We start from the raw sequence: 26,712 nt of genomic DNA, 5'->3' as shown, positions 1-26,712 counted from the left end.
TAGGTAACTGAAGGGTCTACAGGCATAAGAGTGAAGGCAAGGCAATGTCACAAAAATGCAGCTGCCAATGTGATCACCGTCATCACAAGGACTACTGAATAATTATTTTATTGTCCAGTTCTGTTAGCATTCCTTTATGGGCTGAAAAATCTGACCCCCAAGAGTCAAAGTGCCCTCAAAAATAAAATCACCATACTAAATTTTATAATCAGTTGGAAACAGGAAGCAGACAAGAATAATTACAGACCTATCTAATAATGTAACAAGTTAGTGACATTGTTAAGGCGTTTAACCACATAAACAGTTACCTGCACAGGGACATTTGGCACTACTGTGACAGCTATGCCAGCAAGAGATCTGTTATTTCCAATCCATTTGACCTTCCAACCCTTTTACACCATAATGGGGCATCAAGACATTCAAAATATCAGTTATATCATATAAAGCATAAAATACTGTTACCCATCAGAACATAGCATGGGAAAGTTTCTAGAACAGTAAAGTAAAGGGTATCAAGACCATAAGTAACGCAATTAAACAGCTGAGGGGTCGGGCTCTTCTTTCACAGCTAGTGAGTGACAAGAAACCTACCTCTTCTGCTGTGATAAATATCATACATTGTTTTTAAAAGGGCATGGAATGGCTAAGGAACCCCATCTGTTCATATATTCTTTCTTTGAACTTCTGGTTTCCCATCCTTCTCCAACGTCAGCAAGAATGCTGAAGAAAAAGCATGACAATTAAAATATGTAAATAGTTTCATGGACACTGCAGAATCTTTTAAACAACACCTTAGTCAATAAACTTGATTCAGATAAATAAGAATTGGAAAAGGAAATCTACGATTTTAAGTGACAATAAAAACAGGGAGAAGTATCATGTTCCCTGGTGTGCATTTTTGTAAAATCACACATTTATAAAAGTTGACAGCTGAAAGACATCTCCATTTTGACTGAAAGGTAGCATTTCCTGGTTCAAACCCATGCACTTATATTTTCAAACATCTATGTCTGTGTTCAATATTTTTTTTTAATTAAGAGCCCAATGTTGGAGAAATGTCAAGAGAGTTCATTTGGAAATTAATCATAGAAATACACCAGATGTATTACTCCTATATGGCAAAGTGATATATTTAAAATGCAAAGGCACTAATTTATGCCTGGATATATTTAATCTTGTTTCAAAAGTTACTTTATCTTAATATATGAATGCAAACCATGTTAAATAGAAACTTTACTGATAGTAAAATTATGTTTTCATTTTTATAAAATCACATCTCAATTATGTGAGGAAGAACAGGTCAACAGCCAGGCCTGTGCTCTCCATGCCAAGGTGCCAGGCAGGAGGAATTAACAGTACAAGCAGAATGGTCAGGAAAAACAACACTGGATACTTTTTATGAATATTACAGTATTCAGAGACCCCTCATAGGAAATGCAATAAAAGCATAAGATAACATTGTCACTGCAGTGGTTTGAAAATATGGCCACCAATATTTTACAACCCTCCCATTCTCTTGAGCCCAGGCCGCCCTGGGACTATCAACAAATGGACCTCAGAGGAAGCAATGCAGTGAGACTTCTGAGTCTAGGCCACAAACACCATGGAGCATCCTCTCTGTCTGTTGGAATCTGGTCTTGGAGCCCTAGACAAACATTTCAGTTTGTCTGCAGAGTTATTCCAGCTCAGGTGACAAACTGTGTGAAGAAGTCTCCAGATGATTCTAGCCTCCCGGCGCTTGTGTCACCTTCAGCTATTTGACTTGAGCCTTTCCAGCTGAGGACCAAACACCATGGGACAGAGACAAACCATCTTGCCTTGCTCTTCCAAATGCCTGGCCCATAGAAGCTGTCAGCATTACATAATCATAATTGTTTTGTGCCACTAAGTACATCCTCGTGTTTTGTTACGTAAGAGTAGGGTAAAGGAACAGTAACTATGTCTTAAACAACTGTAGGCAAACTTTAAAGAAAGTTCTATACTTAGCATAAAATACACAGCCATTTCATGTTCTGTCCCCTGCTTAACTGGCTGGCCTCATTTCTCACTACTATTCAATTTGAATCACATGTTCATATTTAACAACTTGTATTTTCTAAGGGAAACATATTTTCTTGTACTCATCCCACCTTAATCTTTATATACTGTCTGGATTGTCCTCTAGCCACTTAGAAAAATATCATTCATCTTCAAATCAGAGCCTTCCTTCACTACACCCTCTCCAGTCTGAAATAAATGCAACTTTTCTTATAAGAGATTTATCTACACTTTCTGTCTCTTTGTTAGATATTGAGTTACTTAAAGGCAAGGACTTTGTATTATTTGTCACCAAGTTTATGTCTTCAGTGACTTGTATATTGGGCAATCAATGCTTGCTGAATGAACAGATTCATGAATGAATAAAAGAAAACAAAAATAGGAAGATAATTACAAATGAAAGGAAGGATAATATCAAGTGTTGGTGAGGATATGGAACAAGAACTCTCATATACTGAAAGTTGTGTTGTAAATTGGTACAAACAAATCCAGAAAACTCTTTGCCAGTAGTTACCAAAGGCTGCATATACGCACACCCCATGACCCGGCAATTCCATTCCTAGACACATGCTCCCCCTAAATGAGGGCATATGTTCTCAAAAGCCATGTACTAAAATATTCATATAGAGTCATTGTAAATAGCTCAAAGTGAAAATGACCCAAATGCCTATCAATAGTAAAACAGATAAAATGTGGCCGCCATGTAATAGAATATCTTACAACAATGATGTGTGATGTCACATGGCCTACAGCTACATGCAAATTAATGTTAAAATGAGAAAAGTCAGACATAAAAGAGTATAATCTATGGGATTTCATTTATGTAAGTTATTCCATGCTATTAGAAGCCAAGATATCACCATGGTGAAGGGGAGTCGGTGACTAGAAGGGATAAGAAAGGAACTTCAGAAGCTGGTGATATTCATTTACTGATGTGGATTGTCCATGTGTTTAATTTGTGAAAACTCATCGAACTAAACATACTGAGCTATATATTTAATGTAAACTTTTCTGTATGTCTGCAATATACTTCAGTAAGAAATATTTCTTTTAAGAAAGCAAAAACTAAAGAGAAAAGTGACTATGTATCTAATTAGTCCCAAACTCCTGCCAAGAGCAACCCCTTTGAACTCAAGAACTTTTAAGTATGGTGGAATCTCATCATCATTGAATTTAAAATTTAAAGTAAGCATTTATGGCAAAAAAAATCTAGTCAAAATTTCTCTCAAAAATTCCTGAATCACTCATATAGACTGGTATTTTTACGTATCATTCATTACACCAGCTCTTTTGACATCTAAAACGTGAAATTCCCTGACATCATAAGACATAAGAGGAACATTCATGTGCAAAATTTGGGCATTCAGGTCATCAAGTCAACTTTTTCCTCTTTTAACTACAGGCTCTTGATGTATTTTGAATTAATCTATATATGATATAATATTTTTGCATAGTTCCTACATTTCTCATAGAATCTCTGAATTATGAGAACATAATTTTCCTTTTATTTAGTATTATTTTGGGGTCACCTCAATGTTAGGTCATTAGTGTTGTGACATTACTGGAACTTTCTTTGTGTTGCCATTGTCAGTTCACAGAAAAAACCTGTAGGCCCATCTAACAGCATCTCTCTAGGTTTTCAATTTGGTAGCAAACAGTAATGGAGCTAATCTACAAGTGAGTCATAGGAAGAAAGGAATTTAGCTCATGATTTTACTTTCAAGGTGAATAGTTACTCAGAGCACATCCCTATCTTGAATACAAAAATAAAGCAAGTAGAGGAGAAAATTTCCTCCAGAGAATACAGTAAAAGCCTTATAATCCTTATTTGACGAATGTGAAAATAAGAGACAACAGAAGGAATCTTCTTATTAACTAAATCTGGAATAGTTCTTTTTATTTGAAAACACAAAGAAGAGACTTCTATCGTAACAGCTCAAAAATGGTAACCAAATCAATGAATAAATTAATGGAGCATTTTTATTTTATAATAAAATTATTTGTTATTTAAAATGAATTAACGAGAAAGCGAGAAAAGGGATAAAAATCTGACGGTATCTAAAACAAACTCTATTTTCTTTTGCTGTTCTGAACTTCAGAACTCTTAGAAGAATGAAAGGAAACATATGCATTCAGCAAGAAAGCACACTTCCATCATCTAGCAGAAGATATGTGCTATTACTGATAAAGGGTATTCACAAAAACTATCTCAACTATATTTTGCACTGTCCTTTAACCATTCTGTCAAGGCATTTATAGTTAACACATTATTATCAGTATAAAAAGAAGATTATTCATATCAGTTTCCTAAACTCATTGTAGTTAAACATGATACTTTGAAAATAGAGGTAGAAAAGTCTAAAAAAAAAGAAAATTTGAAATGTTGGAGAATTCTAAAAAGAAAATTTGTTTCTAAACTTTGTAGTCACCTTTAAGAGTGGTTTCATATAAAGCTATAGCCTCAAGATGATTAAAGGTCATTGATATATTGCCAAAAGCATTTTTATGAGATAAATTCAATTATAATCTCTGCAACAATTGCAACCACAATATAGACATAGAATCCGATTATCCGTTTCATTTTCATTTATATCTCATGGGCTCGATCATTTATCATGTTTCATGATAATGATCACAAGACACATGGAAAGTGATTTCTGGAGGTAACAAATTACCTACCATATTAGCATAGCTTACAAGATCCTGTCAACAACTACTATGCATAAATATGAGGTAATTAAATTTACAATGTGCAAGAATGTTTGATATGCAGACTAGTTTCCTTCACAGCTGCCAAAAATCTGGGTTGCTAAATGCAGCATACCCGTTTGGTTGCAAATCAGGAATCATTATACCCAGAACTCCAACAGGTAGACAGTATGCTGTGGCCCAAGATGCTGAGATGCATCTTTCATCATCTGGTATTATTACTTCTTGTCACCAAACCATCCATCATTACTGCCGAGGCAGCTTGGAATGATACTGCTAGACCCTCACATTACTGCTCCTTGAACTCTGTCTCATCCATCTTTTGCATCACTCCTGATTCACAGCTAAGTACCCTCTACCGGCTGCAAAACCAAGCATGCACCTGTAGTGCCTTTAACCTGCAGTGCTTCTCCAAGAGTAATTGATTTTTCTTTATTATGGAGCCACTGTTCAGAAAAGACTACCCATGGCTGCTGATACAGAAAAGTGATTTTTAAAAGACCTGATTTACACAATTCCAATAGTTGTAGGGAAATGCACTCCTTTCTTTCTTTTTTAATTTTTAAATTTTGTATTTTTTGCAAGTTAGGCTTTAGAATTGCAATACTGATTTCTATCATTTGGCTATTTATCTGTAAAACTCAGAAGCACAAACTCAAGCACAGATACAGAAAGAGGTATCCAAGAGCACAAGCAAGCAGACAAAAAAGAAAAGAAAAGAAAAAAACATATAATATATATATAAATGCAATGGTTCAGTCTCAAAATTATTATTCAGAATGACATATATATTTGTTAGTAAAATACAGGCCTTTAGCATTCTTAGTAAGCACAAAACACTGGGTTTATACTTGACACAATGCAAACTAAAGGGAGAGATTTCAAGTTAGAAGCAAGAATCTACGTGAAAATGGCCTTTCAAATAAGGCTCTCACCTGCTCATTTTTCCACTCTTCACTGGTTGCTAAGAGCACTTTCGGAAATGACATCAGTAACATGGTGGTTTGCGTACCATAAACTATCCAAGACTAAAGGTATTTAATTCAGCTCCATCTGAATGCTGTTATAAAAGTTTAATAAATCAAAATGATCAAAATGTTCCCAGTGGCAGATTGGGATTCAGTTTCCAATTCAAATTCTCTTTAATATATGGCTTCTCTGACATCTTGAGTTTTCTACCATCTAAGCTGAATTCCAAACAGTCTGCCTTTCATCATTATCATGCATCAACCAGTCTGGTCATTGTAACTACTTTTTAAAAATCCTGCATCATATCCGGAAATATCAAACCTAGTGGAGATTTTAACATGGGAAAGTCATGGCAGGTGAGAGCTCTTTATCTACCCTTAAGTAAATATTTTTAAACCACCCACTACAGTGAGTGATAGTCTTTGAGGATTGGGATATGCTGCTGGTCAACATTTCTAGAAAGAAAATCCCCCTCCTACCTACCCTTTTAAAAAATTGATGTAAGAAAAAGACAGGTCTAGGAGCCTTATTATCAGGGACAATTAAATTCTGAAGAGCAGAGAAAGTGAAGTCTTTAGAGAGCTTGCTTTATTTCTATGAAGAAAAAAGTTTTTACAAAGAACAGGAATATGATTTTCACTTAAGAGACAGCCTCAAATCCAAAGAGGAATCTACATGAAGCAGCAGGGAAAATGTTTACACATGCTATATCTTACATGTATTTTAACATGGGGCTAATGTCAGCACTTAAAAAAAAAAAAGAAATTATATTTAACCATGCAGGGTTCTCTTTCTAAATTTTGCATTTAATTGAATACATCTTTCATTAAAATGTTTATTGTGATAATATATTATAACATAAAAGTTCCCATTTTAACCATTTTAAGTGTACAATTGAATACATCTGCTTTTAACAACATGAAAAATTCTAATGATATTGGCTACAAGCCATGAAATGGAAACTTAGGAAATACAAAGAATTTCTATGCACTAAGAACCTACTGTTTAATTAATCTTTTGTTTTAATACCCTATAATTAGTCCAAGCCTTTTCCACATGCCTAAAGTCTCCAAACCTGGATGTCTCCTTAGCACAACAATCCCAAAGTTACAATTGAAAATACCATCTATGCTCCCAAATAAATTCTACAAGTCATCCTAATTTCCCTCCATAACACCATATTTCTCCTGGTATCACAGAATGAAAACCTAGAAGTGTCCTTTGACTCTTTCTGTCATTCTACAATGTTCTACCAATATTTCTGCCAAAATCTCTCACCCCTGATCCACTCTTTACACCACAACCCCCCCCCCAATTACACCTCACCACCCAAGCTTACGTAATTTTCCAAGCCCCTAATCTTACTTCCTGCAAACTCTCCATCTTCCAATCCATCTCCAATCCCAGTTTCCTGACACACATATAAACTTCTGAACAACCTACTCCAAGACTTCCAAAGATTCCCAAATCAAATGGCATAATAAATTTACATTTCTTGGTCTGGCATTCAACTTCCTCCAAAGTATAGCCTCAGATTTAACCTCTAGACTCATCTCAGATTTCTTCCCTGGGATACACTGTGGTTTAATCAATATTTAACACTAATATTAGATCACAGTGTTTTTTCATGCCATTCCCTCTGTTTGAAATGCCTTTTCCTCATCTTCAACTATTCTAATTCTACCCATCTGTCAGCGGCCGGGTAAGTGCATTCATTCCCTGATCAGCCAAGAATGCACTGAGGCAGCGCCCCTGTGCCCCCACTGTTCATCCTGCACTTTACAAACCACACCATACTTGTTTCTTTGACCACAAATATTTGATTATATCTGCTGAGCTTTGGTTGCAGTCATGGCTATAAGAACACAATCATAACTAGCAAAAGGGAATCATCCTTGATTTTGTCAATCTAGCGGAGGAGGCAGATGTCAGGAGTGCAGTTATATTTTGAAGACTAGAGTAGGGGCATGGAAGGCTCTGAGGTGGAGAAGAGCACGGAGTGTTCAAGTGAAGGAAAGAAAACCAGTGTCGCTAGAGTTTGGCAAGAGTCCCCTGAGAGTTTGGAAAGGTGGGCAGAGTCCAGATTGAAGGGCTTTGTTGACTGTGATGACACAGCTGGAATTTACACTATAAGAATGGTGTGCCGGTTTGAATGTATTATGTTCCCCAGAAAAAGCCATACTCTTTGATGCAATCTTGTGGGGCAGACACAATAGTGGGGATTAAGTTGGAACATTTGGATTAGGTTGTTTGCATGGAGATGCACCCCACCCAACTGCAGATGATAACTGATGAGATATTTCCATGGAGGCATGGCCCCACCCATTCAGGGTGGGCCTTGATCAGTGGAGCCAAATAAATGAGCTGACTCAAAGAGAAGGAACTCAGTGCAGCTGTGAGTGACATTTTGAAGAGGGGCAAGCTTGCTAGAGAGGAACGTCCTGGGAGAAAGCCATTTTGAAACCAGAACTTTGGAGCAGATACCAGCCACGTGCCTTCCCAGCTAACAGAGGTTTTCCGGATGCCATTGGCCATCCTCCAGTGAAGGTACCCGATTACTGATGTGTTACCTTGGACACTTTATGGCCTTAACACTGTAACTGTGTAGCCAAATAAACCCCCTTTTTATAAAAGCCAATCCATCTCTGGTGTTTTGCATTCCTGCAGCATTAGCAAACTAGAACAAACGGGAAATCTTCAGGGACAAGGAGAGCATCCTTGGATATACGCTGTGTGAGACCACACTCTGGCAGCTGTGTGAAGACTGATTTGTAGGAGGCACGTTCTGAGGTGGGGAGACCAGGTGTGAGACGTTTTATAGAAGTTTAGGAAAGAGACATGGGTGAAAGCAGTGGCAGTGAAGTTGAAGGAAAGTGCTGGGTGCTCAAAGGCTATGCAACAAAAAGAGGAGTGAAGAAAGCAGCCAATTAACATACATATTTCTATTTGCTGTTTCTCATTCAACAGTACAAAAATCTTTGAGAGTAATGTCTTGCACATTTGTTCTGCACATACTTACTAATAAGAGGCATTGCATAAAGATTCTTTGAAAAAGCAGAGCTAAATAACTTTGTACAACAAAAATCAACGGATTCTCTTCTGCACTAGAAAGTAACCATCATTTGGCCTTTTGTTGTTTAGAAAAAAAAAGAATTGAGCAGAAACCTGAAGGAAATAAAAATGTGAAAGCACGTGTATATTTGAAAAAGCAAGTGCAGACGGAGAGAACAGGAAGGGTAAAGTGTAAAGGCCCAAATGCACGAGAATGCTTGGGGAAGTTGGTATGCCTCCTGTGGATTAAGGAAACAAGTTAGTATAGGAAACAAATTTGGGAGTGTTAGCTAGGGAATGTGTTTTGGTTTGCTAATGCTGCTGTTTTGCAAAACACCAGAAATGGATTTGCCTTTATAAAGGGGGTTTATTTGGTTACAGAGTTGCACTCTTATGGCCATAAAGTGTCCAAGGTAAGGCATCAACAATAGGGTACCTTCACTGGAGAAAGGCCACTGGCATCCAGAAAACCTCTGTTAGCTGGGAAGGCACATGGCTGGCGTCTGCTCATTTCAAAATGAGTTCTCCAAAATGTCAGGGTCAGCTTTCAACAGCCATCTTCAAAATGTCTCTCTAAGCTGCTCTGAGTTCCTTCTGTTTGTCAGCTCTTTCATACGGCTCCCATGATTTAATTAAGACCCACCCTGAATGGGTGGGATAATACCTCCATGGAAATTATCCAATCAAAGGTCTTGCCCACAATTGATTGAGTCACATCTCCATGGAAACACTCAGTCAAAGGAGTCCAACCTAATCAACACGAATACATCTGCTCCACAAGATTGCATCAAAGAACATGGTGTTTGGGGGACATAATACATCCAACTCAGTACAGAATGTTTCATTTAAAGACAGATGGACCATGAAAGGACAGAGTTTGGGTTTTTTTTGGTGTGTGTGTGTATTTGTGTGTGTGTGTGTGTTTTTCCTCCACGTAGAAGGAAGCCATTGGAGGGGGTAACAGTGAATGACTCCATGAGGTAGCAAAAGTACCCGGTACTATACGTATGTACACAAAAACAAAAGAAAATGCTGAATGCAATCAGTTTGCTTTAAATAACCACATGGATAAGATTTCTTCCTGACAAGACTACAGGTATTCATTTGTTATTTGTTTGTTTGTTTTAACACAATGGCAGATTCTCTGTCATCATGCAGGTGTATCATTCCAAATCACACAACACTGCAGAAAAGCAACAAAATATTTTCCCAGTTTAGGGCTCAGAAAGCAGAAACCAGAGAGCAAAAGGAAGTTATCTTCCAAATTATACCATACAGTTAAAAAACAACCATCCTATATCTTGTAAGAGATGAGAACAGATCTATGAGGCACGATTTCTCTAAAAAATAATATCAGAAAAGATAAAGGTCTAGCGCTGAGGAAAGTTACCATATATTTTACCATAATTATTTAATCTCTGTCCAGTTCTCAATCCCCAAATCCTCAAAAACTTTTAACACTAAAATGTTCCAACATTTCCTTTTTTTTCTAAAAACTAATATCTAAGAACTGAACACAATCCACTCTGACATCTAACCAAATAAAAATGCTTATTTGTTCTTATTCGTATTCACCTTATGCTTGTTTTTAATTCTTACTAGACCAAATGTTTCTCAGAAGAGGGAATAACACCATTTACAGTAGCACAGATGGAAAAAGTAAAGAGCTTTTTGCAATGATATGATCAGGCTAAACAAGTTGGTTTTAACTGATTTATTCACAATAAAAAAGTACGAATCATCTCTGCTTTCTTTGGAAGATTCCTACCTAACATTTAATGGGTGCTTTCTGTTTTCTACGTATCACCTTCTTCATACTCTTAGTAATAATCAGGTTACTGATCACATTTTACTAGTAAAGAAATTATGTATTAGTTAGATTTTTTAAAGATATGAATATTTAAGTGACAAATTTATGCTACAGGGAAAAAGCTAAATATTGAAACTCTCATGTCAGTCATATGCTGGCAATGACTCTTTTGAAGAGAAGATTTAAGCAGTAGGGAAAGTGGGAGAGACTCAAGAACTATAACTAACGAAGTAATGTCCCACCACAACACTTATATCACCATCATGTTCTCACTGAGTGAATTCAATCTGTGAGCTATAGAGTTTCTGTTTAATTAACATTCTATAATGCGCTCATAGTATTAATATTATTTACCAAATTATTACTTAATAAAGGGTTTTCATGGAATATCTGCTTTGGTAGGGTATTTATCATTTGTTAGAGAATCTTGTTTTTTCCATTCAGAATTAAAAACTATGACCAAAATCTAAGTCAAAAGTCTCTGCCAAAGTATACCAAAGCTAAATGTCTATGAGAAGGAGATGTAAGGGAGGGGTATGGGATTCTTGGTTGTGGTGCTGTTTGTCTGACCTTATTGCTGTATTTTCTTTTATCTTTTTTTTATTCTTTTTTTAAGTAATTAATATGTTCAGGTGCTGATTGTGGTGATGAATGCACAACTACATAATGATACTATGAACAACAGATTGTACACCATGGATGATTGTATGGTATGTGAATATATCTCTATAAAATTGCAGGGAAAAAGTAGAGATACAAGGGCTGGAGGAAACATGGAAAGAGGGATGTACCTATTCACTGTTGGTGGGGAAGTAGAATGGTGTAGCCTATCTGGAAGACAGTGTGGTGGTTCCACAAGAAGCTAAGTATGTGGGTGACATAAGGTCCTGCAACCTCATTATTGGGTATATACTTGGAAGATCTGAGAGCCAGGACATGAATGGATATTTGCATACCAGTGTTTATGGCGGCAGTATTCACAATTTGCAATGGATGGAGGTGGCCTAAGGGTACATCAACTGATGTAAATAAAAATGTATTTGTGGGCCACCCCTGAGGAACTGGGGAAAAATGTGGAAATGTTGGACTTCCTCACCTGGGTTATTACTGATATTCTCACAAAGATTGAGGACTACCAATTTCGTAGGCCAAGCCCTCGATCTGGGGGCTTTCCTTTATGAGGCTTGTTACTGTAAGGGAGAGGCTAAGCCTCCTTATAACTGTGCCTTAGAGTCTCCCCCAGAGAACCTCTTTGTTACTCAGATGTGGCCTGCTTCTCTTTATGCCTACTCGGCAGGTAAAGTCGCTGCCCTCTCCCCTACGTGGGACATGACTCCCAGAGGTGTAAATGCCCCCGGCAATGTGGGACATGACTCCCAAGGATGAGCCTAGACTTGCCTGACATTGTGGGACTGAGAAAATCTTCTTGACCAAAAGGGAGAAGAGAGGTTTCAGTGGCTGAGAGATTTCAAATGGAAATGAGAAGTCACTCTGGATGTTATTCTTATGTGCTATATAGATCTCCATTTTCAGTTTTTAGTGTGTTAGAATGGCTAGAGGGAAATACCTGAAGCTGTTGAACTGCAACCTGCTGGTCTTGATTCTTGAAGATGATTGCATAACTATACAGCTTAGATGGTGTGGCTGTGTGATTGCAAAAACATGGTGACTCATAGTCCCTTTATACAGTGTATGGACAAATGAGTAGAAAAATGGAGACAAAAATTAAATGAAAAACAGGGTAGGATGGGGGGTGGAATGTTTTAAGTGTTTCTTTTTCTTTTTCCTTTTATTTTTATTTTTTATTTTTTTGAGTAAGGAAAATGTTCAAAAATTGATTCTGGTGATGAATATGCAACAATATGATGGTACTGTGAATAACTGATTATACACTGTAGATGACTGTAGGGTATGAAAATATATCACAATAAAACTGTATTAAAAGATCAAATGAGAGGGAGAACATATAACTGAGAAATTTGGATTTAACAAATGACTGCCAATGCTGACTCATTATATAGATACCTCTTTTTAGTTTCGAGTTTTTCAAATAGCCAGAAGGAAATACCTGAAGTTGTTGAACTGTAATCCAGTAGCCTTGATTTTGATAATGATTATATAACAATATAGCCAAAGGGAGGCTGGGAAGTCACTTGCCTATGTTTTTATGGATCTGCTTCTGGATATTTTGTTCTATATATCTATCTCTGACAATACCACACTGTCTTAGTTAACCTACCTCTATTGTAAGTCTTAAAGTTGGGTAGAGTGCAACACGAGTGGTCAATAAGAGGGAGGGGTAAAGGATATGGAATGTTTGGGGTCTTCTTTTTTCTTTTCATTTCTATTTCTGGAGAAATGCAAATGTTCTAAAAATGATCATGGTGACAACTACACAAATATGTGACGATACTATGAACCACTGATTGTATACTTTGGATGGATTGTATGGTATATGAATATATCTCAATAAAATTATGTTTAAAAAAACTCTCTGCCAAGATAGTCAATAATTCCACATTTCCCTATAGAATTCATTAAATTATAAATTGCTTGCAGGCTGAGACTATGTCTGCTGATTCTCTGCTGTTTAGTGGGACTTACTACCACTTCAAGTACTCAATAAAGGCTGCCAGTTGATTTTCCAAAAACGTTGCACAGGAACCCAGAGAGACTAAAAAAAAAAATCTTACTTCAAACTGACTTCTTTGTTTCCTTTTTGGTTTGGGATAAGGGAAATAAAAATGGTGAGAATGGAGGCAAATATAAATTACAAAGACAATTTTAGTCTGTGAAGTAGGTATAAGTCCTTTGGTACAAGTGGATCCAAATTACTTTTATCACAAATTCCAAGAGAACAGAATTGAGAGAATGAGGACAAGAGTATATTACCCGCTTTCTGTTCTCTAGAATCAAATTCCTCAAAGTTCAGCAGGAAGAATCATTTGCTATGCAAACGACCCTGCTTCCTCCTTGACCCTCCTAAAATTCTTAAAAAGCAAGTTCCAACAAAACAAACACCTTAAAGAGTCACTCCATAGACAGTGACCACGAATTCAATTGCTAAACATTATTTTGAGGTATAAATGTGGCAATATCTATGGAAATACAACTAAGAATCCTTTGGGAAAGAATTCTTGCAATTTTTATTTTTAAAACAAACTAAGAGAAAATAAATAAAATGAAAATAACCATTCAAGCAAAAACAAGTGCTATATTCTACCATTTTAGTGGAGCAGCTATAAGGAAACTCAGGGAAGGGAAAATTAATAAGGAAAGTATTTGGGATGATGGGGTAAAAAAAAAAATGGATAGAACAGAGTTTTAGTAATAAGAATGAGTCCTAGTCAAAGTTAATATTAAATTTAAAAACCATCCTTTCCCTACCACTTTGAAAAAAACACAGATATTACACTTATTTTTAATGCTTTGCAACTTTGAACATGTTTTCCTAAACCAATTATATGAACAACTGTCAGGATCCAGTTTCTGGGTGCATCATAGTGTACTATCTGAAATAAGGACATCTAGTATTCTTTTGCTCATTTAGAGTTTAAAAATGTACCAGACATCTTGAACATCGAATCACCTGAATGACAAGTAGCTACTAGGAATGAGAGGAGACTGCAAATGTTTCTTTCCTCGTACTCAAGGGTAGCAAAGTAAAATTTAAAATTTAAAATTTGAGACACCTGGAATCAACTCCAAATTTGAAACACTTGGTATCCACTGATTGCATGTGCCTTCCTAACCTGTAGGCCAACTGGGGAAAATTGGTATGTGGGTTTTATCCACATGTTTTTAGATTTTCATTTTATTTCAGATTTTATAAAACACAGATGTTTAAATTGCACTCTTCCATCTGATTCTAAACTTGCTATCAAGTTGACTAGTTTTCCATAATAGAAGCCAAGAAAAGAGAACTTTAGGTTACTATTTAGAAAAAAGGATCTTTTTTATGAATTCATAAGTCTGACTGCTGTGCTATGGAAACCAGTTAAAAATCAATGCTGTGTGCACTAAACTGACTGTTGAAAGACTCGAGGCAGAAATTCCATTGCTTTTAACCACCTACTAGCAAAAGTATTAGTAAAGCATGTCATGTTTTTCCTTTTCCGTATGTCCTCGCTCTTAATGATATATGCAAACATCATTTTTAACTGGCATTTAAAAAAAGATTAGAATACAATATATTGGTCAAATCATGATTACTTTTCAAGTAAAATGAAATATCTCATGCTAAAACTTAGTGAAAATCACCTTTACTATTTCATTTGAGAAAGGAAAGATATTGGTACAAACACTATGAAAAGTTGCCATCATCTTTTCCAAATAATTTCTAATTCTTCCTCTGTGCCAGCAATCTTCACTCCATCTGTAGGTGAAAGGAGGTATCTGATCCACCATCTATTTCCTACATCTTCTGCAGTCAACCCCACAGCTCTGACTTCAATTAAACAATTTTATTTATTAATATTTAGAAAAGTATTCAGTGCCTTTATGTAAAGAGTGTGCTGGGGGCTCTAGTAAACAAAGACAACCCAGACAGGCTCTGATGGGATAAATACTACAAATAATTATGCACAAGCAGCATCTGAAAACTCTGTATTAGCATTACAAAATGCCACTTGAAAATGGGAGAGTTAGACCTTTCAGCCGGGTAATAAAGGAAGAATCCATGAAGAAAGTAGCAGATCTACCCTCTAGCTGTTCTCAGTCTCTTCTGTCTAATCTACCCCACCTATGCTACTATTACCCGGGTGTTTATCCACGCAAGGTGCTTCCACTAGCGTACCTGAATAGCACACTGCCCAAACTCAGCTAATCTCCTCCTGACTTCCAGACCCAAAGCTCCAAACTTACACCAGACATTTCATTTTGTATGCCATGCTCCCACCCCTACTCCACCCTAGATTTTCCTCTTTCAGTGCTGCTAATTGAAATTAAGAAAATCAGCAGCTGTATAATCATTCAGATGCAAACCTAGTGTTAGTTTTTACTTCTTTCTTTCTTTACATATATAGTGGCTAAACTGGTTCTACGCAAAGGGATTCAGTTGTTCAACAACCAGTAACAGCTTACCATCTGCCAGCTGGATTTACCAAGGAAGTACGTGTCCAGGTTGCTATCTTATAGCCAAAAGGAGAGCCTAGCTTAGAATGGAAGCCAAAACTATGCACTGAGAAGGGAAAAGGTGGAAAGAACCTGGGTTCTTGATGACTAGATGGATCAATTCTGAAACCTATCTCTGCACTTTCCAGTTACGCCAGTTTGTGTTGTCTTACAAAGAAAAGTATTGACTTCATTCCATATTCCTGATGACTTTGAACACCAAAATTTGTTTTACAGGGCCACCTACTCTGAATAAGCCTGGGTAAATGGGATGAAATTCACCCCAATGTGCAGCTAGAGGTCACAGTTAGTCATTTGGAATAAATAAAAAAGTATTAACTGAATGCTTTTTGTGTCCATAGCATTTTGATAAGGGCTAATGATTGGCACTAAAATTCACAAAACAAACAAACAAACAACAAAAACAAACAAAAACTGTGCTTCCCAATTAAAGAACTTAAAATGTAATTGGAGTTAAACAGATAAATATGATAGGTAGAAAAACCACCCTAACAGCTGAGATAGAAATTGAGCCAGTTGTGGCAATCAGAGTATTTTACAGAAGCTTACTGTGAATCAGACTGGTCAGAGATGTGATTGGATCAGACTCCTTGTAAAGAAAAGACTGCAACTGAGGCAGAGAATGAGCAAACCAATCTATAACATAAAGTATGAAGTTAGTGGTTTCACACCAAAGTTTGTGCACGGCACTTCAACCTGTATTGCATCTTTTTTTTTTTTTTATTAAATTCAGTTTTATTGGAATACATTTGCACACCATACAATCATCCATGATATACAGTCCACTGTCCACAGTATGATAACATAGTTATGCATTCATCACCACAATCTATCTCTGAACATTTTCCTTACATCAGAAAGAACCAGAACAAGAAAAAAAAAATAGAAGCGAAAAAAGAACACCCAAATCCTTCCCCCCATCCCACCCCATTTGTCCTTTAGTTTTTATCCCCATTTTTCTACTCATCCATACACTAGACAAAGGGGGTGTGATCCACAAGGTCTTCACAATCACACTGTCACCCCTTGTAATCTACATTATTATATAATTGTCTTCAGGAGTCCAGACTGCTGGGTTGGAGCTTGGTAGTTTCAGGTATTTACTTCTAGCTATTCCAATACATTAAAACCTAAGAGGTGTTATCTATATAGTGCATAAGAATGTCCACCAGAGTGATCTCTCGACTCCATTTGAAATCTCTCAGACACTGAAACTATTTCATCTCATTTTGCATCCCCCTTTTGGTCAAGAAGATATTCTCAGTCCCACGATGCTGGGTCCACATTCATCCCCGGGGGGTCATATTCTGCGTTGCCAGGGAGATTTACACCCCTAGGAGTCGGGTTCCACGTAGAGGGGAGGGCAGTGAGTTCACCTGTCGAGATGGCTCAGTTAGAGAGAGAGAGGGCCACATCTGAGCAACAAAGAGGTACTCAGGGGGAGACTCTTAGGCACAATTATATGCAAGCTTAGCCTCTCCTTTGCAGTAACAAGCTTCATAAGGGCATGTCCCATGATTGAGGGCTCAGCACATCAAACTGCCAGTCCCAATGTTTGTGACAACATCAACACCAGTCCAGGTGAGGAAGTCCAACACATCTGCACCTTCCCCCAGATCCTCGGGGCTGGGAAGGGGGAGGTTATAAATATATTTTTTATTATCTGCCCAAATTACTCTGGGATGTGTCACTATTTCACTCCAGCCTATACTAACCTACCGTATCTCACTGCCTATTCAAAGTTCCATGTGTATTGCATCTTTTACACCTCAATTTTATTAGGAACATTTGCTGAGCAAAAGCTTTTGCTCTTTATCTCATCTCTGTCAAAACTTCTGTGTCAATAAAGATTGGTTTCCACAACGGAAGAAATTATCATTACTCAAAATGATCTGGAAGCAATGCTCAAGTCATGACAAAGTAAATTGTGTTGCACTATACTTTTCATTTCTTCTTCTGCCTGTGGGAACACATAGATCAATACTCTTCAGCATGAGAATTTTGCAGTGAAATTTTCATTTGTTAACAAACAGCAACAAAAAAGCCTTAAGCATGCCCTGTCACTTTCAGTTTAGGAGAAAATGCACTAATAAACTCTTACCCTTCGGTCATCTTTGACAACAGGCAATACCACGCCAGCTCCTATTAAAGACCATTCATATCTCTGGCCCAAAAATTTCCTTTAAAATTACCATCTTTTGTATCCATGTAACAGGATGTCAGCTTTAAAAGTGCCAATGAGAGATAGGACCTGTCACCATACTTAATTTTCAGCCCTGTTTCAACTAGAGACAGCTGACTCCCAAGGGTATGTTTTTTGGTTAACAATATTTGGTGGTTACCTGGACAAATAAGAAAATATATTCCTCTATATTGGTTTTCAAATAAAACAGCAAGCAAAGTATTCTCTAGAAGTATTAGATACAGAACAACCCAAAATATATCGAAAAGAAAAGCAAAACTGCCAATCTACCAAAATATATTGCTAAAATGTTAGCAGACTCTGGATAACACATTGAAAATATCATCACATTCTAATCCAATATAAATATATTAAATGGTAATCCTCACTTAGCAAAAAAAAAAGAAAACAAAAAGAAAATGGAGAGAACTAAAGCCAAAATTTCTATGAATTTTGAGGATTTTCCTTTTATCAATTGTAGTGGAAATAATTACTTATTTCATGAGTCATGCTCCTAGAATTACATAATGTGGCTATCTCCAGTTAGCAAAAACCAGATTTTGATACAACAGTAAGATCTATTTGTCAAATAAGCTAAAAAAGGGAGATCTAGTAATGACAAAAGAATTATCTTTTAAAATAAACAGGCATAAAACAGCTGTACCCAGAGATGGGTTCTATCTACAAAAAGAGCACCAGGATAAAAGCTGTCTTCTACAACCTGTTGAATAAATACCTCACAGGACCCTTCTCTCTCTCTCTCTCCACTATTGAAAGGCTCCATCTCCTTCAGCTGCTACATGCTGGGAATGCACATACGGTACCTCGACAGAACAGTGAGCACAATGATGCAACAGCACACCCACCTTCCCACTATCCATGGCACATCCATCACACAGGGGCACACTCAAGGATACCTTTAGCCTTTCAGAAGTAGCTCAGGTGATCCCTTAGCGTATAACCTGATTGGTCTCTGGAACAATGCGTGTCTCTGGGACACCTGAAACTCAGAGCTAGAGCTCGGCAGATATGAATGTCAGTATTAGTGCATTAGTGCATACAGCCACTGTTTAAAAAAAAAAAAAAAGCTGAAAAAGAGCCCAGACTTCAATTAGTGATATGAATGAAGCAGGTCCAGTTAAGACCACAGCAAGCCAGGCCAAAGGGTAAAGGTCGAAACTGACTGTGTTTTAAAACTTCAACTTCCATATGAGACCAAGGGAAGAGATATCTATTTGGTACAGCATCTAAATTTTCTAAATGGTACAACTCTACAGTCGATTTGTTCAAATACCACAATTGCATGGAACTTTGAATAGGAAGTGAGATACAGTAGGTTAGTATAGGCTGGAGTGAAATAGTGACACATCCCAGAGTAATTTGGGCAGATAATAAAAAATATATTTATAGCCTCCCCCTCCCCAGCCCCGAGGATCTGGGGGAAGGTGCGGATGTGTTGGACATCCTCACCTGGACTGGTGTTGATGTTGTCACAAGCATTGGGACTGGCAGTTTGATGTGCTGAGCCCTCGATCATGGGACATGCCCTTATGAAGCTCGTTACTGCAAAGGAGAGGCTAAACTTGCATATAATTGTGCCTAAGAGTCTCCCCCTGAGTACCTCTTTGTTGCTCAGATGTGGCCCTCTCTCTAACTGAGCCACCTCAACAGGTGAACTCACTGCCCTCCCCTCTACGTGGAACCAGACTCCCAGGGATGTAAATCTCCCTGGCAATGCAGAATATGACTCCCAGGGATGAATCTGGACCCGGCATCGTGGGACTGAGAGTATCTTCTTGACCAAAAGGGGGATGCAAAATGAGACGAAATAGTTTCAGTGGCTGATAGATTCCAAATGGAGTCGAGAGGTCACTCTGGTGGACATTCCTATGCACTATATAGATAACACCTCTTAGGTTTTAATGTATTGGAATAGGTAGAAGCAAATGCCTGAAACTACCAAACTCCAACCCAGCAGTCTGGACTCCTGAAGACAATTATATAATAATGTAGATTACAAGGGGTGACAGTGTGATTGTGAAGACCTTGTGGATCACACCCCCTTTATCTAGTGTATGGATGAGTAGGAAAATGGGGATAAAAACTAAAGGACAAATGGGGTGGTGGGGGGATGATTTGGGTGTTCTTTTTTCACTTTTGTTTTTTATTCTTGTTCTGGTTCTTTCTGATGTAAGGAAAATGTTCAGAGATAGATTGTGGTGATGAACGCATAACTATGTTATCATATTGTGGACAGTTGATTGTATATACCATGGATGATTGTATGGTGTGTGACTGTATCTCAAAAAAACTGAATTTAATAAAAAAAATAAAAAATAAAAAATAAAAAAAAAAAGAAGTAGTAGCTCAGGTGAGAGTGATGCTGGAATGGCACTCAGAAGAGATGACTAGGCAAGCATGTACCCAAAGATGATAAATCGTCTCTGCCTGAACACTGGAGTCAAATACTATCATTTTTTCTCATTAGTTAATAAATTGGTGCTGTGATTTTATGATCTTATGCAAGTGATACAAGCAGAGTCTGGAGACACAAGAGAAGTTTAACTACAAATAGAGTCACATCCAATTTACAAAGGTAAACTTCCTTTGATGAGCTACAGGGTCCCCCAGGACGAGAACACACAGGAAACCAATAGCATCATTTCATAATGGAAGAGAAGAAAATAATGAGCCCAGCATTGGGAGGCATTCGGTTAAATTCTGGCTCAGTCAATTATTAGGTTTTTGTGTCTCCAGGGAATCATCAAATAGTCTCAATTTCAATTTCCTTCTCTGTAAAAGTATCAAAGGTTAAGGTATTAAAATCAAGTAAATCTTAAAAATAAAATAATGTATGTAAACGACATTTGATGTCAAGCATTATAAACTGCATAATCTCGGGTATAGATATAACTGACATTTTCCCTCCAGCCTCTGGGCCTTGGCACAAGCTCTGTTCTCTGCCAGTTGGTTCTTCTTTCTCTTACCTACAGCCCCAAATGCCACCCCTCTCCTGGGCAACTTTTCAGTTTCAGATCTTACCTCAAAGAAGATTCATCCCCAAAGGGCTTCCTGACACCTCTGATTAATATCAGGCCAGGCTAGATATTTTTATTAGGGTCTTCCAAACTTCTCGAAGATGCTTATACTGTTTACAAGTATTTTCATTTGTGTGAGTATTGATAGGTGCTTGATAACTTATTCAGCTGAGCTGTTTTTCCTCTAAGTTTTCACAAGGCCAACTTACTAATTTTTTTTTTACAGTTTTAGCTCAACTGTCACTTTCTAAAATAGGCCCTCCCAGAATATCTTAAATAAAATATCAATCCCTGTCATTCTCTGACTTTATTTTTCTTCATAGAATATACCATGACTTGATTCTACATTTTAAGTTTCTGTGTATATCATGTGCCTAATCTAGTTCAATGTTTAGTGGACATGAACTTTATATTTTATTGACCATTGTATCTCCAGAATCTACAGAAGTACCTGGACTATAATAGCGACACAGTAAATGCTGAATAAATATTATACATTATACACTTGTACTTTTTTTTCCAATAATTCACTATAGCTATGCATGAATATGTCATAAGCTATCACAATTCCTCTAGAAACTTTAGATTTCAAGAATATTAATGAGGGCTTCTTAACAGTACTGATTTTCTAAAATTCTACAGGAGGCCAGAATTCAGGCACAGCCACCACTAGGTTTTCATACTGGTAAAATTTACAGGTCTACATGGGAACAGAACATTTGACCTTGACCTCATTATCATAATGCTTTGAGGGATAAAAACAGTATCTGCAGAACAGTTTTAAGCAGAAAGATCTATTCTCAAGTTAAAATGCAAGCTAGATGATGACAATATGGAATAAGATTTCACCCACTTAGAGCGTTTTAAAACAGATTTCCTTCAATAGAAAACACTAAACACTCCTTGGAAGATTGATTGACAAACTTTACAACTACATTCTTAATTTTATCATGATATTACCAGAAGTTTTATATAATGATATGGATTTTATAGCAGCATAAACTGTAGTTTAATAATCATTCCAAATACCTACAAAGTTGCTTTCATTCTAAAAAAAAAAAAAAAGCCATATAACTTCGTGAAGTGAAAATAATCTTACTTTACCTCTCACAATAAGTTGAGCAAAATTGGACACACCAGAACCTCGTTCTGACTGAGTTACACAACGATACAAATCCTGGTCAGTTTTTGTCACTTCTTGTAATCGAAAGGAAGCAGCAAATCTTCTGTGATTGATGTTCTTAGTCTGGGCTACTGGTATATCTTCTCCATTTCGTCTCTGCAAACAGAAACCAATCTTTAAAAACAGGTGCTTAACCTTTCCATAAATCTAAAGCATCTTAACAATCAATATCTGTGATAAATTATTCTGCTGCTAAATTACTGGAAAACATCTATGTACACTCACAAATTTTTATCATTATCATTCGATCAGATATAGGATGTGAGTAAATATTGGCATTCTTTAAAAGATGTAGGGCTGATGCCATGGTAATCATCTCAGTTTTCCACAAAATTGCTACTAGCCCAGAATATATTAACAACAGAGTTAATCAATCAGCAAATGATTCCCTGCCTGTACTTCACCCTTTCTCCCAGAGTAAAGGTACATATTTTTCTTAGTCCTTACACTAAACTGAGCCACTAAAAATAGGTTTGCCCCCACCAAGAGAATGAGTCCATGCCCTACGTGTCTTAGTAGTCCAAATGAGTAGCCTGTGCCTGCCACAGAATGACAGTAAAACGCGGATGAATAATTTAGAGCCAAACAAAAATTTGTACCTTTTGCAATCTTCTATCTTTTTGGCATTAGTGACAGCCAATTTATACCATTTCAAAGAAGTAATCAAAAGAATCTAAATGATAAAAGTATATCCTTCCACTTTCAAAATGAAATATTGGAAAATATATTTATGGTATAGGGCATCTCACACAAGACTAATAAGCATAAACCCTAAAGGAAATGACTGAAGAATGCAAAACTAAAATGCAATTTATATATTCTATATGTTGAAAGGCATCATAAATAAAATGAAAAAATAAGCCACAAACAGTGATAAGATATTTGTAATGGAAATAACCACCCAAGGATAAATATCCAGGATATGTAAAGATCTACAGTTCAATAAGAAAAAAGACAAACAACCCTATCAAAAAATGGACAGGCTATAAAAAGAGAAAATGTGTATGTCCTATAAATATGAAAAGAGATCCTCAACCTGAATTTTAATACTTTGATATGTCAAAGACATCACAAAGGGCAAAGAAAAGCTACAATGGAGAGAAAGAATTGGTCATGATCCTCAACTTCAATTCTTGTCAGTGAAATACTAAGTAAAATATTGAGACATCAGTTCATACTATCAGATAAGTGAAACAGAAGCCCTAAAATTACTGGTGAAAGTGTAAAGCGTCACAGTCATTTTAGGAAATATGTTAATATCCTGTAAAGTTGAAGATGCACAAACCTTAGGAACCCAGCAATTCCACTTGTAGGTTCCTACATTTGAATCACTTTTGCATATTTGATCAAGGAAATACGTGTGACAATGTTCAACTCAGCATTGCTTGTAATAGTTAAAGATGGGAAAGATGCAAATATTCCTGAATAAACTGAGGTTTATTCATTCAACACAATACAAATTAAGTGAACTAGAACCAGTAGTGTGCTGGTAAATGTTGGACAGCTAGTTCTCCAATGAAAAAAATAAATAAATAAAAATGCTGATTTATAGCATTTAATAATTTCTGTATTGTAAATAACGCCACCATGGCTAATTTCAAATTACCAAATTGATGGTAACCAGCTCTCAAAATTCCTGAAAACTTAACAGTTCATTCTCACAAAGAGTACTCACCAGCTACCTCGTTTCACTTTCACTACACGGATGCATGTTTAAATCTCAAAAGAGCATTCCTTAACAAAAGAATGTAAAATGTTAACTTCTATTAAATTGGGATAGTGTATATTCTAGTGGTGACTTTATTGTTTCTGATACTTTTTTGTATGTTTTAAATAGTACATATTTTGTATTTTAAAAAGATATAAGCCCTAAGATACATTATTTTTATTCACCCTTTGCCCTCTCTGAAATTATATATATATACATATTTACATAGTATACACACATATGTGCATGCATGCAGACATACCTAAGACATAAGTCCTAGTTATGAGTTTACCGTTTTCATTCATTCAGTGTTTTGTTCATTCATTCCTTACCCACCAATTCCATGATTTTTGCACCAAGATCTCCTCATTCCCTTGAGCATAAAAATTCACAAAATCAGCATAAATTCACTTACCCTTCAAATTATATAAACAAAAAAACCCATTACACATGCAAATCTCAGACTCCAGTTTTTCCAATTAGCAAAACAATTCTATACAAACTTTGTAATTAGAAGACAGACCCACGGCTCAGCATTCCTTTCCCCTGTACACACTCTCATCTCATTTTCTTCAATGGTGTCCCTCCAATTACTGTCTCAATCTTTCTCTTTGCCATTTATATTTCTTAGCTCTTCTACAAGACCACAATTCCTGCTGTCTGCCCTGCCTTCGGAATTGTCTTGGCCATGTGCACACACTCCCACCCACATCTAACACTAAGCCTTTCCAAAATCTTCTTGGGAAGAGATTCTGGGTACCACTAATGTTTCCCTCTCAATAATCATCCCACCTTTTCACCTTAATTGCCCTTCCTCTCACAATACCACTTTTCACCATACTTCGCTCAAAGGAAAGTACATTTTCTCCTACTACCCTAAAGTCCCTTCAGGGAGGGCTAACATCCTCTTGGTTCCTAATCTTCAGACCACTCTTCCACTATCCACTCAATAAACTCTCAACCTCTGGAATTCACAGCATACCCAACTATCATTCCTGTCACATTCATCCACCATGCCAAATTATCCTCTCCACCTTACTCCCGTGAATATCGCCCTTGATCCCAAAACTCACCTGGGCCCCAGTGATACAAAGCATCCTCCCTGACTACCTTATAGCCTCCAACTTCCTGTGCTATGAGTTTCCTCTAGACTCACAACCGCCCATGTGATTCTACCTTGCACTCCAGTGCTCCGCATTGTCAGTGAGAACACTCATTTTCTTGCCCCTGCCTTTGGAATGAGCCATTCAAAGGTTTCATTAGCCTAAAAGAATTCTGGATTCTTTTAACTTTCCATTGTTTATGCATCACCAATATTGGATTTACACTGCTTCTTGGCACCTACTCTGAGGCCACTGACTTTTGCTGAAATTAGTCACTTGTTCTTACAAAAATTTTTTGTTAGCCAAACCTGGAGTTCGGCAACTCTTAGATATTCCTAGTCAACTCCCACAGTGACTTGAACTATGGAATCAGACTCCCTCTCTGCCTCAATTTCACATTCCTTCAGTTTATATGTACTCTTTCCCTTCCATTCCCACCGTATTTGTCCTAGTCATCACCTCAAAAACACCATCAAAGATAATCATAAAAACTTCTTGACTAGCTTTTCTATCTCAAATCTCTTCTACCTTAATATATTCCACACATGCCCTTTCATCTCTCTGGAGCATGAAATCATCTTGAAGATAGGGTTTGAGATATTTGTTTCTTCCAATAAATCTAATAGTTATGATCTTCTTTTAGTGGGTGCTCAAATACTTTGTTAAGATGAATTAAATTCACTGATGTCTTGAGAGAGAATATCTTGCAAATCCTCAATATAATAAAGTATTTAATAATCATTAATTAAAATTAATAATACAATGGAAACTATATAATATAGAAAATCAAGTAAATCTAGAGATCGTTTATCCCAAACTATTTATCTTGGAAGTAAATATGCCACAACTCAAATAGGTTGAGGGGTCTGTTCAAGGCCATCCTGCCAGGAAATCATAGTTGATTAGATTACATTATGTTTACATTTGTGTGTATTAATATACTGACATTAACCATAAAATGTATGCTTAAATAAGATACGCACTGCTTATATAATAATAAATGGGTACAATAGACTTAGGTGTTATTTGGGTCTTGAAAGAAATTAAAAATAAAAATTATTATAGTCATAAGATTCCTGTTTATCTTCAATAAACATTTAATAAGTACCTTCATATACCTGATATTAAGATAGTTATTATCTTAGTTCATCATTGCTTTATCATGTGAACCTATTGTGATGGTCATTTCAGTGTAAAGATCATAACATCAAGATTCAGAGAGAATAGAGATGTGATATACCGCCAGGAATTAGGACTAAAACTCAAAATCAAATGTGATAAAACAAATATGGTAGCTTTCCTCTGAATTAAACCAAAGCTGCTTTTTTTTTTTTTATCATAGGTCCAGGCAAATGAATTATTTGATATTGAGCATTATTCAATACATTGTTCCAATGAGAAAACATAAACTGCTTTACTAGTTGTTTTATTTACTCAGCACCCATTAATGCATTATAGTTAAAAGCAACTGACAACACGCGCATTTAAGAAGTCAAGAATAATGGTAACTTTTCCTTTTATAAACCCAAAATAATAGGTCTTTGCTTGAAGACAAGCTATCACTTTAGCAGAGTGGGCAGAGCTGTGAAGAAGGAAATAAGAATTAATGGTAAATTTCTCTCTCATGAAGCAGTTACATACTTTGCCTTTGTTACATTCTTCAGTTCAGAGCTCTCTGCCCTGTTCTTCTATTTTTATATGGTTGCTTCACTGCAAACATACCCAATTCTGAAAAGTATTGAGAAAGGAGTCTCACAATTCCATGATTCAAAGAGTCATAATTTTCATT

The 26,712-nt window shown here is 36.6% G+C and overlaps 1 protein-coding gene across 6 annotated transcripts in view; it reads right to left on the bottom strand.

Moving 5' to 3' along the window:
- Positions 1-26,712, bottom strand: part of PTPRK (protein tyrosine phosphatase receptor type K) — a 604,460-nt gene that overhangs the window by 266,674 nt on the left and 311,074 nt on the right. For all 6 annotated transcript variants that reach the window (XM_037844170.1, XM_037844174.1, XM_037844175.1 and 3 more), the window contains exon 6: positions 22,034-22,208. In XM_037844170.1, the coding sequence (XP_037700098.1) occupies positions 22,034-22,208 (175 nt within the window). The remainder of the gene's footprint in view (positions 1-22,033; positions 22,209-26,712) is intronic.

Source organism: Choloepus didactylus, chromosome 7 (assembly GCF_015220235.1).
Source record: "Choloepus didactylus isolate mChoDid1 chromosome 7, mChoDid1.pri, whole genome shotgun sequence".
Lineage (NCBI taxonomy): Eukaryota > Metazoa > Chordata > Mammalia > Pilosa > Megalonychidae > Choloepus > Choloepus didactylus.
The sequence above is the reverse complement of the archived record's forward strand: the minus strand, read 5'-3'. Positions and strand labels throughout refer to the sequence as shown.